This window comes from Chrysoperla carnea, chromosome 1 (genome assembly GCF_905475395.1).
Source record: "Chrysoperla carnea chromosome 1, inChrCarn1.1, whole genome shotgun sequence".
Lineage (NCBI taxonomy): Eukaryota > Metazoa > Arthropoda > Insecta > Neuroptera > Chrysopidae > Chrysoperla > Chrysoperla carnea.
The window spans coordinates 3494128-3513728 of record NC_058337.1 but is presented as its reverse complement, the minus strand read 5'-3'; the positions used below and the strand labels follow the sequence as shown (position 1 = coordinate 3513728).

At 29.5% G+C, this 19601-nt stretch overlaps 1 protein-coding gene and 1 pseudogene across 1 annotated transcript; both read right to left on the bottom strand.

Moving 5' to 3' along the window:
- Positions 1-2026: 2026 nt before the first annotated feature.
- On the bottom strand, positions 2027-5815 carry LOC123290572 (circadian clock-controlled protein daywake-like). Its single transcript, XM_044870811.1, has 4 exons — positions 5691-5815; positions 5537-5629; positions 2990-3259; positions 2027-2458 (listed from the first exon to the last, which is right to left on the bottom strand). Exons 1-4 carry the CDS (start codon positions 5758-5760, stop codon positions 2145-2147), a joined length of 747 nt encoding a protein of 248 aa, XP_044726746.1. The 5' UTR covers positions 5761-5815; the 3' UTR covers positions 2027-2144.
- A 10210-nt stretch (positions 5816-16025) lies between these two features.
- LOC123291153 lies at positions 16026-16206 on the bottom strand (annotated as a pseudogene).
- Between the last annotated feature and the right edge of the window lie 3395 nt (positions 16207-19601).

Sequence of the window (19601 nt, the reverse complement as noted above, 5' to 3'; positions counted from 1 at the left end):
TCTACTTCAAATTTTGCATAAACATTCTTTCACAGAATTGATGGAAGACGTGTTTTCTATACCAAAATTTTGCTCATATCATCAATATTTTTAAGCGTTACAAACTTGGAAATAAAATTAGTATACCTTGATAATATATTTCATATAAACAGGATATAAAAATATTTAGAAAGATAAGGTTTATTTTGATTTTAACATCATTAGATTCTAATGGTTAAACAGGAAGTTCCAAAATAATTATATCCTTCTTAAAATTTTAAGTTTTATGCAATTTAAAATAGTTTTGCATTTGATTAAACATGATAATTTCTATTGTCTTAATTTCATCAACATTGAAATTTATTGTAAGGTTAATCGCGTGAGAAAATGTTAATATAGTGCATGCACGTGGTGGTCAGCAGAGAGAAGTGTGTGATTTTGAAAACGATATAAAAAAGAATCAATCAATTTCTTAAATTATTTTTTATTGGAACGAAGTTCCTTACGGCAGGCTTGGAGGAGATAGGGATTTTGCTGCGCGACCGAACTGAAAAAAATGTGAAACCGTAAGAAAAAGTCCGTGGAATATAACCGTTAAATGAGACGTGCGCAGGCGTGACAGTCGTATACACAAGCGAGTAGTGTATAATACCTTTCTCTTTCTCCCTCTTTCTTTTCGTTCTCTCACCCCTTCTCTCTCTATTACCACTCCACCCCGCCAATACATAGTATATACTCATGAATTCATGGACAAGCACGTGGCGAATACTCACATTATAGATAAATTTTACTCGTGAGCAGCCACGTTTATTTTCATATAATTTCAAATCGTCAAAACAATAATAAATATAGTAATTTGCAAATTGTGTCGATTCTACATTAGCCGAAGGAACTTCGTTCCTACCTGGTGTCCCATGACACCACATCTTTTCTTCATAAATATCTAATACTTAGATGATCGAGATTTACTCGGTATTTTTTGAGTTAAAAAGGCACAAATTTTATTACTAATATAAGAACCATTAAAAATGTCTCCACATAAATACCAATTTGAATATCCCGGTTACGTACTTTATTTCGCCACCAATAGATGTCAGGAAGAGTCATATTTTGCAGTCAATGTTGCAGTTTTTAATGAAAACACAGACAAAACGAGGTTTTCTAAAAATGAAACCTAGCTGGATCGATTTTTCAGCCCAAAAACCCCTTGTATACTAATTTTTATGAAAATAGTAGTTTAAAGTTGAAAATAGTAGTGTTAAATGTTCTTCAAATGTTCATCGATCCTACCTAATAGAAAGCACTGACATTCTACTCTCTCTATACAGGGTATTTTAACAATTAACTCAATCAATTGTTTGTTTTTTCTTGTTAATAAATATATAGTAGGAGTATTGTGATTTATGACTGGTTTGATGAAAATGTTTCATTAAGAAAATAATTCTGTTGTATTTGTACCATTAAATTTACAACGAGTTTTATTTATAATCATTATAATACAATATAAAACAAATAAATTTAATTTTTTTAATATAAAACTTAACAAATTAATTAAAGTTTAAAGAGGATTATTGATTAATTTTACTAGCTAAACTTAATGTGTGTTTCGATACCAAAACGAAAGTGTTACCAAAAAACTAAAATTTTGTGTGTCAATTAATGAGTATGTAATACGCCTTCTGTATAAATTTCAAGTCGATTCTCTGTACCGTTTACGATAAATTAATTATGAAAAACAGCCCTCTTTACTTGGCCGTATATGAAGAAGTAATAAATGTTGGTTTTTTAGTCAATAAGTTTTTTTTAAAATGTTTTACCAATTAAATAAAAAAACATTTATCAATGTTCCTCAAGTTTTTAGTTTTAAAGACATACCAAAATAAAAAACTTTTTTCTTAAACCGTACAGAGAATCGATATGAAATTTTCACAAATGTTTAATTGGAAAAAATTTCCAATTCATTCCGATTGAATTCCGATTCAATCCAATAGAACTAGTTTTTAATTGGTCGCAATTCATGAATGGGATCAAATTAGAAATTTCATATTGGGTTCTATTAGATTAAATTGGAATTCAATCGGAATGAATAAATATGAATCGGAATTCAATCGGACTTTTTTATCAGGGTAACCTCCGTTTTCTAAAGGCGATTCCATACAAAATTATTATGCTGGAAATTCATTACTAAAAATATCTCCATACGGAACACGATCACCAATACCATTTGCTACAGTTAAAACAACTTCTTTCACGCATTCTTTGATCGTTGGTTCCAATTCTTTAAAGATAACACGCCATTCATTGTTTGCTGCCTTATTTGCAGCATCTCCTAATTCTTTGTTGCCATTAAATAAATTATCAAACTGAACGTATAAACGTTTTATGTCGATATTAACATCGACCGTGTCCATATGCCCATATTGGACACCTTTCTTTTCGAACAACGAATATGTGAATTCAATATCGTAGACACCACCAACTAAAATAAAAAAAAATTGTTTATTTGGGTCAATGAAACCATTGGGTCAACGGTATAAGAGTTGGCAACGTTACGAAAAAGTTAATTTCATGAGGATTGAATTTTGTTGTACAGTTAATAAGTGGGCACGTCTTCTGCCCGCTTCTGTCTGTCATCTGTCCATACTTGTTTAATGTGAGTGACATTTTGTTCATGGATTAACTTCAGGGGAGCAAAAGTGAACGTTACGAAAAAGTTAATTTCATGACGATTGAATTTTGTTGCACAGTTAATAAGCGGGGACGTCTTCTGCCCGCTTCTGTCTGTCATCTGTCCATACTTGTTTAATGTGAGTGACATTTCGTTTATCGATTAACTTCAGGGGAGCAAAAGTGAACGTTACGAATAAGTTAATTTCATGACGATTGAATTTTGTTGTACAGTTAATGAGCGGGCACGTCTTCTGCCCGCTTCTGTCCATAATTGTTTAATGTGAGTGACATTTCGTTTATCGATTAACTTCAGGGGAGTAAAAGTGAATTGTATACTTACCAACAGTTATATTTCCAGGTCCTTTGCCTGTGACAGGAAACAAAATACGACCGTCCATGTCATATTCACCTAAAAGAACTAATCTTGGGATTTCTAGTTTAAAATCAATTTTAAATCCTTTAAAATCATAATTAAAATCAAAAGCTCTAGTCTCTTCAAGGCCATAAACATCAACGTCTTTTAAAGAAATCTTAAATTGACTATTTAATTGAACTTTAATCTCTGGTATATGTAATGGATTCATAACAGGTACATTTAATTTTGGATAACCTAAAAAAAAGATTGGAAAAAAATTAGTACGATTGATAAGGCGAACTTGTATGAATTTTTTGGGTCAAGGACCAGTTGAAGTATTTTACAGGTCTAGTCTAACCACTTTTCCCTATTCGCTCCGTGCGTGAGTTTTGTTTCCATGATAACGATACACTACTTTAATTATATAATTGTATGGATGCATATATAATTGTATGGATTGCATTTAAGACTTACATTTAAAATTTAATATTCTTGTCTCACAAATTTAAATAAATAATTATGATAATTTACATTTGAAAAATAATATTTGTTCAATTTGATTTCTTATTTTCACAATTTTTAATGCATTAAGTTTAATTAATTAGTGTTTTTCAATAATTTTAATTTGACATTTTCTATAACATTAACATGTAAAGAATTGCAAATTAGTCATTACAGCCCCCTTTAACGCCAAAATTTTTCACTGGAAGCGCTGGCATCGATTTTATTGTCCCTACCATGACCACGCACACAACGAATATGAAAATTGGTAAAATCGAATTATTATATAGATAATAGAATAGAAAATTCCAAAATCATTTTGCCGACAATCGAGAAATGAGATATATTCTTCGGGATATTAAAAATTGCAATTTTAAAGATTGAAAACAATTTAAAAAATTTTAATTCTGTGCCCAGCTTAATCGCGTGGTAGATATTCAAGACAAAGTAATAAAATTCATACGCGAGATAAATGTATATGAATTATTTTTTCAAGGTAAGAATTTTGCATTTTTTTAATTAAATTTGCATTTGCAACAAAATGAAATGTGCAATTTTCATTTGCTCCATGAATATTTATCACGCAGTTAAGTTTGCCACGCAAATAAAAATTGTTCAGATTCTCTGAGGAAGAAATCCCCAGTTATGAAAATATTTGTAGAGGAAAAGTATCCAAATTTTGATTAGAATGAGATATTTCACACATGCACAGAATGAAATTTTTGATAGAATCTAGAAAGCGATTAACCGAGGTGTTATTCGAAAAATACAGGCTGGCTTTGTTTGAAATACAGACTGGTTTTGCAAGGAAACCTGGCTATTTTTAGAAGCCGTGTTAGTAGTTTCTGTCAAATTCATTCTGTTTGAATTCAGTATATTTTAATCGGATTTATGTAATTATTTAATTACTAAAAATAATAAATAATCGTCTAATGACTTTGCCAGTCAATAAAATTTCATCTCTGGCGGATTTTTTTTAATTTTAAAGTATCGTACAAGATTAGATTTATAAAAGTAGAAGTTTTATACTTTTTAATCTATAATCTGCCATTCAACGTTTGCTATTCACAATTTCATGTTAATATTCCAATTTTTAATGATTTACTACATGAGTCCCTTCGTCAAAAAATTATTGCATAGGTCTGAGTTCGCAATTAATAATAAAAAAAACTTTTAACTAAAAGAAAACCGACTTCAAAAGAAAAACTTTTCCAAAACAAATTAAAATGCACTAAAAAGTAAAAAATAACGATAATATAATGTAGTTTAAATTATTGTTAGTTTTAGAGTCGGTTTCAGCCAAGGAAACAACTCTGACAGATCAGTTTGCTACATTAGCTTGGCTAACACCGACTCCAAAAATAACAATAATTTTAACTACATTATATTATCGTTATTTTTTTTTACTTTTTAGTGCATTTTAATTTGTTTTGGAAAAGTTTTTCTTTTGAAGTCGGTTTACTTTTTGTTAAAAGTATTTTTTATTTTGTGATTTTTAGTGAACTTAAAGTGCACTAACTAATTTATCACTAAAAAAATAATCCTCGAAATCGGTTGGCGTGATTTTGAGTTATTCGTCTTCTTGTCGTGCATACTTAATGCAAATTTAAGACTTTTATGATTTTCTCATGGATGTCGTTATCAGAACTCAATAATGGGACCACACGGGAAGCACTAGCTTTCAAATAGATAAAGAATCATCAAAATCGGTTCACCCAGTCGACAGTTCTGAGGTAACAAACATTAAAAAAAATACAGTCGAATTGATAACCTCCTCCTTTTTTGTTTGAAGTCGGTTAACAAATTAAAAATTCAGATTTTTATCTATACATTGTCCTTGATATCTGACCGAGCCATAAGGTCTATGAAGTAAGACAAAGGTAATGAAAAATTGAAACACGGCAATTTCTTCTTGCAAGGCACTAGGCTTTATCAATTCAGGCATATCAATGTTTGTTACAAATGTTCCACATGGGAAAACAAATTTTAAAACTTTAGCTCGTGGGATTTTTAATTAATCTCGTAACATACCTTTAACCAGCATTGGTATAATTTTATTCGCTTCTTTCTCCGCACATTGGGGTAAATTTGGATCGGAGCCCTTGCATGGCGTTAACCAAGGTGCTAAAAATAAAAAAAAACTTAACAAATTTTATTTTGGAAAAAAATTAATAATTAGACTTACGTAAAACAGAGGCTGAATTCGTAAACGTAAAACAAGATATAACAAAAACTAAAACTACCACCGACTTCATTGTTACTGATTGTTGTGTGTTGATAAGGAATAAAGAAACCTGAACAAGTGCGGAATTTGTAATTAATGAGTGGAATTATAATACCTATATATAAAATCAAAACTGATATTTAAGATCTCAAGCGACATCCGTATACAGGGTGAAAATCTTTTAAAGATTGGGGCAACGCTTTCTGTTTAACAAATTTGTTGTGCCATGTCAAGTGAATTATTTTTATCGAAATCAGTTCATTTAATATGGTTGTTATATATGTACAAAAATATCCTATATATTATAAAAATGATGAATAAGTTTATTTCAAACTCTCTGTCTATTAGTAACAACAATCTTCATGTGGTTGGCTCAACCACACATTGACTAGACATGACGGGTATGCGTTCGTCCAAACCAAATCCTATATTTAAAGCAAACGTAAAGATATGTTATTTTAGTATATATAATCGCCTTATTTACTCGATTATATATTCCAACTAAGTACAATTTTATTTTTCATCAATAAAATGCATGATTTTAAACTAAAATCAATCTCTTTCATAGAAGTAATGATTTTGTTTATTTAACTTCAGTGATTTTGTATCAATGAATTCATATTTTAAATTCAATCCTATTCGATTTTAAATACAATTATTTAGTTGTTCTTGTTTCAATCATTAGGAAATTGTTTGAAAGTAGTTTTACTTTATTTGAGTATGAAACGGCCAAATTCGAGATGAGGTTTTCATTATTTTAATTGTTTTTGGTATAAACAAACAAAAAATCATAGAAAATTTGTTTTATTTTATATTATTCACAATTCTAATTCGTAAGTCAATTAGTGGAAATTCCTTTTTTTGTCATTTAACAGACCGATGGAATGGGTATGTTCTAAGGAAATGGTTACATCCTTTTCAAGCGCCATTACAGTTCTATTTATGAAAATAATTTCGAAAATCTATTAAAAAAATTTAAAACCTTTTTAAAACTCCTTGTTTCACAATTTAAGTTACCAAATTTCTAATTTGCTTGGAATATATAATATACGAGATAAACGTTGTATCAATCTTTTCAAGAGGACACCCTGTAATAGGCTTCAAGGCCATACATGGATATGGTCAAGAAAGGCCGTTGGAAATAATTACATGATATTTAAATAATAATTAATATTTGTTGCCTGGCAGGCAAATAATCAAAAAAACTGGTTTGAATAAAGTAAAACCTAAACAACAATTGTCACGCTAAAATCGTTTCGTTATTAAATCGAATTTTCTTAAGGATTTGTAATTATATTTTCTTGAAACTCCTTAACCTTGTACCAGATAATAATTATTGAAACTTCTTATAGAATTTCAAATAATTTTATCAATTAATTTAAAATTATTTAAAATTTACATACTGTTTCTCTGTATGAGCGCACATAGTAAAACAGGTTAGTTATGTGAACGACCTTAAAAATGATGCAAAAAAAGTATTAAAAATGTAATTATAACAGCAGGAGACCTGATTTTAAAAATAATAACCCTGAAAATTGATCTTTTACATCACGCATGTGCGTAATCAACTTTTTACTGAATTAGGTTCCCAAAAAAAATGAGTGTATAAAAATATTTGAGACTGACGTTTTAAAGTTTGAGAGTAGATTATGTTAGAACAAGAAAAATTTTTTTCGATATATACCATAGTTTTTGAAATATTGATAGGGTTATTGATAAGGTTTTCAGGCTCAATGAAAAGCTCACTCTTATCCATAACTGGCAGTCGATAGATGAACACTTTAAATAAGAAAGTTGTTGTTAATTAAAAAAGTAACATTTTTTGGTCGAAAAATTTTTTCGCAAACCGTACAGCTTAGACCTTGTACCCTATATTCGTTGTGTGCGTAGTCATGGTAGGGACAATAAAATCGATGCCAGCGCATCCAGTGAAAAATTTTGGAGTTAAAGGGGGCTGTTATGACTAATTTGCAATTCTTTACATGTTAATATTATAGAAATGTCAAATTAAAATTATTGAAAAACATGAATTAATTAAACTTAATGCATTAAAAATTGTGAAAATAAGAAATCATATTGCACAAATATTATTTTTCAAATGTAAATTATCATAATTATTTATTTAAATTTGTGAGACAATAATATTAAATTTTAAATGTAAGTCTTAAATGCAATCCATACAATTATATATGCATCCATACAATTCTATTATAAAAGTAGTGTATCGTTACCACGGAAACGAAACTCACGCACGGAGCGAATAAGAATATGACGATCACATAGATTTACTGCACTAATACAACTACTATTTAGTAAACAATATTTTTTCTTAGTCTAAGGATATCGCGTGCTGTTTTATGTCGTTAGTTCGCCCGGAAAAATATTTATCAAAATCAATTTGATCGTCGAACTTAAAATCGCCACATTCAATGCTAGTTTGTAGATAGAGGTAGAATAAAGAGTAGGAACAACAAAAACCATTATTTTTTGCTTAAAAAATATTTTTGGGAGTTTTTTATGACAATAATTTACATAAATTATTTTAATCATGGTATTAATTAATAACAACTGTATAGTATCGCGATTTTACATAAAATTTATAAATTTGTACCTTATTAAATTCTTATTTTTTAGGAACATCTAAATTTTCCGTTCATTATAATTATGTAACTTGTGGAATAAAGTTCCCGGCCACAATTCAAAAATTTTTCTGTCGTTATTTTTGACAGAAATTTGCCTAAATTGATCGGTTTAATCGGTTTACGCACGAAAAATAATTGGGATAAGTAGTTCTTATCTCACGGTCGTATATTAAAAAATTCGTAGCGCAGCAGCTGCATTAGCTAAGCGATTTCCCACATAGAATTTAGAATGTTTAATTTTCCAACATCTTTTATTCAAAATTTGGGATTAAATATGACTTTAGTGATGAAATTCTGTTGCTCACTAGTTTCTTTTTTAGTTTATTAAAATTATTGTTTTGTATACGGAAACTTCTAAAGGGAAAATAAATGTGACCTCGGCTAATTTCGTGATTTTTTTATACATATAACTGGGATAAATTATATGACCTTGAATAATTCTCTTGGTTTATTCAGAGATGATGAGTTCATTAAAACATCACATACAATAAAACAATAAAAATAATAAATAGGAAATAAATAAAAAATTATTAAAATCAAAATTACTTTTGTAAGAAGTACGCCAGTAAAATCTTAAGAAAATAAAAAAAATTAAAATAAATAAAAACGCGATGTACGGCTGCTTTTTTGGTATACCATTTGGATCCGTTATCCAAGTGTGAAACTGCGTTTTGCATGCAAAAAAAGTTGTGATACCTGCGTAATCATTGAAAAACTGCAAAATTTTTTCTGATTCACTTTTTTCAGTTTTTACAGTTCAATTTAAAAACTATGAGCTTTTGGCATTGGTTGCTACTATCATTTTGAAAGTGTTGACTTGAAACAATTGAAACCAACCTATTTAAGTCAATTAGTTATTGAAATATGACGCATTAATGTTCCTTATAAAAAAATTAACAACTTTTGTTTGAAACAATTTTTTGTAAACATCAATGTTTTCTCGTGAGGGGACAATAGGACAAAACTCGGTGTCCACTTTCTCCAAATATATAAATGATAGAGAAATGCAAAAATTTGTAAATAGCTTCAACTAGATTTTTTGGTATGTGATTTGGACCACACAGTGGAGTGTGAAATTACGTTTTGCAAGCAAAAATAGTTGTCCTAGCTGCGTAATAGGTAAAAATCTGAAAAAACGCCGAAAATTTGGAGCACAAAAAAGTAGCTTTACATCGCGTTTTGCGATTTTATTGTAAAAATTGGTTAGCGTATAGTAAGTTTTATACGTATTTTGTTTTGAAAGAAAACTCTTATTAATAATTATTAATTTGTTGTTTATTTTTTATCGCGTCTTATCTTGTGTAATTATATCAGACAGCTTGCAACATAAACAACAGTTTAGAATCATTCTTGTGCAATAATACTTGCCCAAAGATATAAAAAGTTACCTCAGAAAAATATCTTTAACTTAATTTGAAAAAACAGTCTGATTATGGATTGGCATTAAGTGTTCGAGGTTCGAGGTTTTTAACAAAATTAGATTTTATAGTTTTTTATTGTCCCCTCCATATAAGCAACTGCATGACTACGACTTTTACTGACATTTTGAATGGTAAAATTGTTTGATTTCACCTATTTTGTTTTTGATTTGTCCTATCATATCTTGCAAATTAGGTCTCAGATCAAAATTTAATAAAGAGCTTCTTCGTTCGTCTTGATCAGCTTATTCAATTATTGAGAGCACCCTGTATACATTTTAACGATGGTCATTTTTGACATCTATTAGGTAGGATCGATGAACATTTGAAGAAATTTTTTCAAAATTCCATCATTCGTACTAAAGCAATAGCTCCATTTCCTTCGCCAATTCGATAATAAGTGAATGAAAATTGTGAATCGTGATTGTTTGTTGATTTTTGGCAAAAAATTTAAAAAATTTAACAAACTGGTAAAAGATCGAGTACGATTTACCTTTAAGTTTTTCGTTTTGGAATATAATTTTAATTGAAGCTCATAATACCACATTTACCCTATAACACACTGATTATGTTATTAGTGTATTGTGAAATTAACTATCATTCATCGAGTATGGATGGATAGTAAGTGATAAAGTTTAGTATCCTCTATTGTTATGATGTCACTATACTTATTCACTATAATACGTCATAGTTGTATACCTACACAGCATCGAGCAGAGAAGTATGCGATTTTAAAAACACTGTAAAATAAAAGTATATATTCTTATTTTTTAACATCTAAAAATACATAAAAAAGCAGTCAACGTAAATTGAATGACACGGTAAATCGAGAGCAACAACAATAATAACATGGATCCGTAAGAGCAGGTAGATTGCGACTTAAAAAACAGGCGGGAGGTGAGGTTAACGTAACACAAGTGACCTATTTGCAATGGAGTGGTTATCTAACTACACCCAAAAAACAACTTTCAATTCAAAATGAAAAAGTTGAGTTTTCTGACTTTTGTCCGGAAATTTGGTATAAATATTACAAGTAAGTCTGTTGCATCTCTTATTATACCATGTATATATGTAATATACATAGTATATTAAGTTTAGTTCCAAGTTTGTAACGCTTAAAAATAATGATTTTTTCATAGGTGTTCATAAAATCACCTAATTAGTCCATTTCCGTAGGACCCATCTTGTAAACCGTTAGAGATAGAACAAAAGTTTAAATATAAAAAACGTTCCTTATCAAAAATTAAACAACTTTTGTTTGAAAAATTTTTTCGTAAACATCACTGTTTACCCGTGAGGGCGCCAATTAAGCGGAAATTTTATAATATGTACTATAATACTTGAATATCAGTTATGTATGTGTCACATGTTTGTATGTGTAATGTGATAGAGAAATCAACACTGACTGTGCATGGTATTTCAACAATTAACTCAGTCAATTGTTTGTTTTCACTTGTTTAATTATACTTTTTAAATAAAATTTCTTAACCTACAATTTTATTTCGAGTATCACGGTATTTATATCAATAATAATTTGAAAAAATTGATTGATTTTTGTTTTTCACGGTTTTCTAAATCATACACTTTTCTGTCCCCTTGTGTATTTCTATAATCTGTGTATGTATATGTGTGTGTGTGTGTACAGTAAACCCTCTTCATTTTCAAAATACAAAAGATAAATCTATCATCAATGTTTATGTTTGTACGCGTGTGTGTTTGTTGTATATCAAATCAATTCACTTAAACTCAACTTTAGAAACAATTATTCTTGTATTAATACAATATGGTCCATAAAAAGTGTTCATTTATGATAAACCATTTTATATATCTATCTTACCTGTGATATAAGAACTATTTTTAGCCCAATCATTTTTCGTGGGATTAATAGTTTACTACCCCATGCATTTTCATTATCACATGCATTTTCAACCAATCAAATTAGCCAAATCGCTGTCCAACTCTAAACTAATAAAAAATTCGAAGCGCGTTAGCTAAGCGACTTCCCTCAGAGATTAAAAAAATAACACATTATTCTTTAAATTTCAAGCATTTTTATTTCTAAAACTAAGCGCCTAGAGAAAAAAATCACTACTTTTAGTACTTTTTTGCTTAAAACTGGCCAAAAAATTATTTATTAAAGTTTTATACTTTTTGCCCCCTCCTACCCCTTATATATCTGTCGATTTCTCATTAACGAACTTGACCTTTCAAATACCAAAATCTCAGGAAAAAGTCGCTGGGTGCTAGATCTGGAGAACACGGTGAATGGAAAAGCAATTTGAAGTTCAATTCAAGCAATTTTGTCATCGTTTTCATTGATTTGTGACACGGTGTGTTATCTTGATGAAACAGCAAGTTGCTTCGTTCAAAATTATATATTTCACAAACTAATAGTAAGACATCGATAAAATTTATAAACATATCTTTTGAAAGTTAGGCTAGGTTAGAGTGGCTGTCCTGGGTTTGTGTACATACTTAGACCATAGAGTCCGTTGTTATACCGAAAAAGGGTTGGCCCATCCCCGGCCACTACTCCATGAACCATTTCGAGCTGTTTAAGAACAGCAGGACAGATTGGACGTTGGTGGACTTTAGATCGAAGAGGTCGTCAAAGACAGGCTTTCTCAAGTAAGTCCATCTCCTCATGACAAGAGCTGCGCAGGGACAGAGAAGATGAGATATTGTCTCCTCCTACCCACCACTGTGACAGCTCCTACCCATGCGTTGAGCATGCTTGTCGCCCAAGCAGTGTCCTGTAATAGTCGCAATAACTTTGCGAACAGAGGCCCTTGGAAGTGATATAAGATCTTCGGAAATCCTACGATTGTACTCAGACCATATTTGTCTTGTGGAACTACCAGTCATTTTAAAGTTAGGGCTAACTAAAAATCATATAGATTTAATATCAGCCTACGAACTTATCCCACCCATCTAATACTTTATTGTCATCACTGGGATGATTATTTTGAACCATGTTGTATATCTATCAGTATATCAATATAATAAATGTTAGGTATTGTTTATATAGTTTATATCATCCACTAACAGATTACATAACACCCTTAACTATGAGGGTGGTACTACTATACAACAACTACAATATCCCAAGTTTGTATGGCTGGCTGGTGGTATCACTATCTTGAATATCACCAAGGATATCATCATACACACATTATATCACTATGTCTTTGTTCTTTTTGTATCAGTGTAGTACACTTAGAACAGTAGAAGATTTTACGAAAATAATAAAGGATAATTAAAGAAACCGCTCGTATTTTACTAAAACATCATGGAATGTGCTTCTTAGGTGTCAAATATCATTAGTAACGCATGAGCTAGTGGTGCAAATGTTTCTATTTGTTAGGCAACTTGTAAGACGTAAATGTTAAGTGTTTGTCAAATAATCGAAAACTATTATATATGTATAACGTATACGTAATTCAAGTTGCCTATTTATTAATTTTGTAAGTGAATTTTAACATTGATTGTTTCATTGAATTAACAATTAATTGTTTATTAACAAATAGAAACAATTGCGCTACTAACTCATGCCATACTAATGATATTTAACACCTAAGAAACACATTAATTGAGGTTATGTTCAGGGTTCGACAGCAGGCAAAGCCGATGTAGAAATTCATAATAAACAATTATTTTTTGTATTCGCCTCAATACGATCAATTGAAGCAGAGATATTCAACAAAACGTCACCAAGGAAAACAATGTAGAGATAAATTGTCCCAAAACCGCGTGCAGAATCACCTTTTCTATGTTTTTTTTACAACGATAGAAACCTATTATGAAAAAAGTAGCCTTCTCCCAAAATTTTCCGAATTGTTTATCAAAATCCGTTAAATTTACCTCATCACTAATAAGATTATCATTTTCTATTTACACCACAAGTGTAAAAAGTTAGGGTATCAAAAGAACATATTTATATATCTATTGTTATATTAAATAACAATACACTTTATCATCACATGGTGTGATGGTGCTTATGTTGAATTGAGAGGACATGGACATACTATATTGTTAAAACAAACAAATAAACAACGAGAAGAAGGATATCTATTGAAAACTGTCTCATGTGTAATTATTGTCATGAAAATTATTTTATCAAATTGGAAACATTCTTTTATTTAAGGATGTATGAGCATGACAACAATGTTTGATTTAAAGGCTCAAAATTTGTTTGTAGGTAGTCTTTTACTTAAAGAATATGTGGTTAAAATTTCAGCTTAGGTAACCGTGCAAATTTTTAAGAAAAAAGTCATTAAAAATCGATATAAAATACATTGGCTCTCATGGAGGAATCTCAAAAAACGACATATTTTGGAATTTTTTGATAATTATTTGGAATGAATGAAAACAAATTTAAAAAAAAAACTTTTTAATAGAAAGTAAACATATTAGCAATGAATTAGAAAAGAAAAAAACTAAGTGTCACCGTCCATATAAGGGATGTAAGAGCAGAGTAGATTAAGGGTTGAAATTATTTTTATCTTATTTTCAACTTTAATGATGAATTTTGTTATAACTTCATGAATGTAGACGAAAAATAAGAATAAAATTTTTCGATATGTGTCTTGGTTTTCGAAATATCGAAAGCTAAATAATTAAACAAAATTTTCAATTTTCGATATTTTGAAAATTAAGCCAGATATCGAAAAATTTTATTCTTACTTTTCGTCTTATATCGTCCAGTAATAATATAAATTTATCATCAAAATTGAAAATATCTATTTTTAAATTTGTGCCCCCACTACCATGCTCATACATCCTTAAGGTTTTGAAATTTTATTATATCAATTAATCATCCTTTTATAGGTCTTTTGTGAAAAATTTATATCGATTCTCTGAACGATTTAGGAGAAATTAATAATCAAAGTCAGTGTTTTTACCACAAACAGTTTTTCATTTTTATGCACAGTTCTTAATTTTGGCTTTTAAAGCTTAAAACTTGAGGATCTTTGACGACCTCTTCGATCTAAAGTCCGTCAACGTCCAAGCTGTCCTGCTGTTCTTAAACAGCTCCAAATGGATCACGAAGTAGTGGTCGAGGATGGGCCAACCCTTTTTCGATATAACAACGGACCCTATGGTCTAAGTATGTACACAAACCCAGGACAGCCACTCTAACCTAGCTTAACTTTCAAAAGATATGTTTATAAATTTTATCGATGTCTTGCTATTAGTTTGTGAGATAAATAATTTTGAACGAAGCAACTTGCTGTTTCATCAAGATAACACACCGTGTCACAAATCAATGAAAACGATGTCCAAATTCACCGTGTTCTCCAGATCTATTATAAAAATCTATTCCCTAGTATTATCCCTAGAAATCCCTAGTATTATCTAAACTTTTCATATCTCCTTAATGCCAAAATTATCCACAGGAAGCGCTGGCGTCGATTTGATTGTCCCTACAATGACTTTGCACCAAACTAATACCTGTGGAGAGTGTATTATTAAAGACCGAATAAATTTTTTTTTAAATCTCTGGTATTTTTTCGGATAAACTTCTGCAATCAGAAGATTTTCTATTTTATAAAAAAAAAAAAAATTGCTAAACAAAGCTCATTTAAAACTCGTATATACAGCTTCTAATATTTATTTATGAAATAATTTTGATTAAAATCATAAAATCAAATGAATACACATGTACAGCTACAAACACAAAACACATCAACACAACTTTACTCTCTCTAAATATTGTATAATAATATTAAAGTTGGCAGCCATTTTATAATCATAAATAATATAGTAACATTTATTAGTATTAGGTTTCTTCTTGATTGTTATGTTCCTCACTTCATTATGTATACAAATATGTTATTAAACAATACACACACACTACCAGTGAAAATGTTTTGATATTGAGTGGATTAACTTTATGGTCTTATTTAATAACACTTTCAGAAAAAAAATGGGACAAGTGAGGTCTACTCCTCGTCATCTTAGTGTCGAACTTCTTACTGAAGAATCCGCTGAAAAATCTAGTACTCATAATTCAGCTGTTGAACTCATAATTCAGCTTTAATTCACTTGGTCGTTGTTAAGGTACCCGCCAACATCAGTTTTAAGTTCCGAGATGTTCTGAAAAGTGAAAAAATGGATATGGGAGATAAGAAAGAGCTCCATTTTGAAAAGCTTACGGCTAGAAACATTGCATAGCTAATCAATTGGCAATAACGTTAAAAATTGACCATTTATGTGAGTATCAATTTTAGATTAATTTTATACGAGTCGATCTCAGTGGTAGTGCCATACCAGATCAACTCATGGTAGGAACAAATTCCTAACATTTTACTCTGTTCCATAAAGAAGTTTAATATATTGGTCTTGCAATGCGAGATGTACCAGATATTAAGCTGAGAAAAACAGGTAAAAAATTTTTACTTTAAAAGATACAGAGATAAATTTTGACCGTTTAACAGGAAATACTCGAACAAGTGTAGAACATAAAATCTCTTAAAGAGTTCATTTTCGGTTGTCCGCCCGTCTGTCTGTCTGCTCGTCTATCCGTTTGTCAACTCAAAAACGAATAGAGATATGAAACAGAAATTGTTATAGCGTGCTCAGGGCGTAAAAAGTGACGTTGAGTTCGTAAAAGAGCAACAAAGGTCAAGGCTTTGTATCTTGTAAACCGCTAGAGATAAAATAAAAGTTTAAATATAAAAAATATTTCTTTTAAAAAAATAAACAATTTTTGTTTGAAAAATTTTTTTGTAAACATCACTGTGTACCCGTGACGGAGCAAATTAGGAACAAATTTACTGTCCATTTTCTCAAAAACTATGAAAGATAGGGAGCTAAAAATAAAACAGGTAGCTTCAATTAGCGATTTTGTGAAATGTGATCTTGAAAAGCAAAAACAAATTCTAGAGAATACTTTTCGGCCGCCATGATTGTGTTGGTTTTTTCGTCTAATTTATAAAAAAATAATGCAAGCACTGACATTTAACTTTCTTTGCACAATATTTTAACAATTAACTCAGTCAGTTTGTTTTCACTTGTTCTAAATTGTTTCAGAATTCTTGCTTAAATTGATGGTAGTTTACATCTATGATTTTTCTGTTTTACAGAATGACAACATAAAAAATTTAAAAAATTGTAACACTCAATAAAAACATATTATGTAAAAGAGTAGAGTAGAGAATATGATAATAATAATAATAATAATTTTACAAACATAGTGATTGTAGTAAGAAGCGATTTGTTGAAGCTTGATATAAGTTTAACTAAGCATACATGATCTTAGTACTAATTACCATCCTAATTAGTTAGGGGCGGCTTGGTTCATATTATATATCCAACTATATACTTATATATATATATATAACTAACTATATATAGATAATATTGTGAATATTTTAGTTGTTACTATCATCACTGATGCGCAACAACATTTAAACTATATATATATAGTTACCTACTATACTTAAAGGTAGATAACTATACATACCAAAAGTACTTACTGTGTAGCTTGTGTAGCTTGTAGCCAACCAAATACCAACCCCTACGAAATGTGTGTATGGTGCTACGATAAAACTTGTATAAACTACCCTTTATATAAACTGCATACATAGTGGTCTTTATTGAAGTATTACTAGCTAAAAGTATAACTTTGTAATGGCTCGCGAATGGTATCATATAAAATAGAATAGATATTTCTAAAATAAAATTATACTTCAATTATTGACAAATATTTTTTATTTAATTGTTCCTCAACAAACGTTAATTTCTGTTATTATCCGCTAAGAAAATATTCAATTCATTTTTTATTTTAAATTTATGACAAATACAACAAAACCAATCTTTATTAATTTTTAAATCAAACCAACGACGATCACATACATTACATACTTCAAAATTCAAATTCTTTTGAGCAATCTCAAAATTTTCTGCATACATTTTAAAATTAATATCATCTCGATAAAGATATAATTCTTGTTGATCTTGTTTTCGTCGTTTCCGATGATCACGCATTAATGATCGATTACGATCACGCTCTTTACGACCCGTCACCGTACGACGTAGTGGCATTTTATTGCTAAAATTACAATTAATTAATAAATAACTTTAAAATTATAATAACTATAATTTAAATTTTTTCATTACTTGTATATCACTTAATTTTTTTAGTTATTCTACTGTAGAATTGTAAAAATTAATTGTTTATGTTTTGTTATCACGTTTTTTGTATTCTCATTATGACGTTTTTTAATACTTGAAAGAATCTACAGATGGCCACTCAATTAAAATTAATATTAACAATTGAAAATTTCCAATTTTTGTTGTTGTTTTCTAGAAAAATGAAAACTAGAATTCTTTTTCTGCGAAAATTGATATAAGGTGTGATTTTAAAATGAACCATATTGTTTCTAGTAAATATTTTCCACTTATTGGTAGCAAGTATACAGAAATCATATTTTGAATAAAAACAGATAGCGTACAAAATAGCATACAAATTCTAATACTTATTTATACAAATATGATTGTAGTTGTATTCATTAGGAATTGTTACCATAAACCATGAAACATTCTGAAACAATTGGTAAATTTCTACTCACTTATGTGTAAAAGTGGATACATATATATGTACATCGATAAGTAATAGGAATCTGTCATTACGGCTAATGACTGAATTTTCTTTAAAACAATGGATAAAAGGCGCGATTGTTCCATTCTTATCCAGATTCTACACATAAAAAAATGCGCAGTGCCCTACCCTTGGCTAAAAACAGGCCAGAGAAATTATATATAAGTGATAATTTACTTTCTTTTTATTTATAGGCAATTTTATTACACATATGTCATACAAATTACATAATGTACAAAAGTAATTCTTAATATTATTTCTGTAGCCTGTTATCCCTAAACGGTACATTTTTTGACCGTGAGTCTATTTTTCGACAGTAGCCAGGTAAAATATGAATTCCTATAACATATTCAAATTTTAAATCGATAGAGTGAAGGGTATAATTGCAGTGTTTGAAATTCAATTGTAACTTTAACTATTCTTATCTGGAAAACCGCTTTTCTTTATAAATTTCTTCTCCATCAATGAATTCTTAAAAAATTTCAAGAATGTTTCACGCCAATCAAAAATTTTCACATAATAGCCTTAAGATACTATAAATAATAGCCAATTTGTAAAAAAAAAAAAACAAATAAAGCAAAATTTTTTACTTTTCATATTAAAAAAAACTTTGTTTTCTGTTTTTCAACTTAAAATTACATCAAACCAAACTTTTTCTCAATCTTAGAAAACTTGGCACGAAGCTTCTTAAGATTTCCATACCCATACTGCAAAATTATTCGTCGCCTGGAGTCCTGGTTTGACTCCAGATACGTGTGTATTTTTTCAATTCTTTTTAATAAAAAAGGATTCGACAAGTTATTTGACTGTATAGTTTAAGTCATTGTATCATACAAAGAAAAACGTCAGTTATAATCGAAAGACTGTGAAATTTAAAATTTGTATACAAAATTAAGTAAACAAACATAAATAATAAAATAAATAAAAAATTCATTGAGTTGAAAAAATTATTATGGCCTAGTTGGTTAAGGCGCTTGGCATGAATCCAAGAGACCCGGGTTCGATTCCTGGCACATGTGTATTTTTTTCAATTCTCTTTAATTATTTGTTATTATCAGTTTGAATTAGATAGAGACTTTATTTCACTTTGTGCCTAATTTAGGGTTCGTATTTCGTAAACGAATTTATTTATTCCAACCAAAACAGAATAAATTTCCATCTAACCTCAATTTATTGTTAAAGTTAGTCTCACATAATTATAATTATGAAA

Bases quoted from the DNA above. Each gene is read 5' to 3' on its own strand.
- LOC123290572 (XM_044870811.1), bottom strand. From the start codon at position 5,760: ATGAAGTCGGTGGTAGTTTTAGTTTTTGTTATATCTTGTTTTACGTTT. The intron at 5,630-5,690 runs GTAAGTCTAATT...TTTTATTTTTAG, and splicing joins GAATTCAGCCTCTGTTTTAC to CACCTTGGTTAACGCCATGC. The intron at 3,260-5,536 runs GTATGTTACGAG...TCTTTTTTTTAG, and splicing joins TATACCAATGCTGGTTAAAG to GTTATCCAAAATTAAATGTA.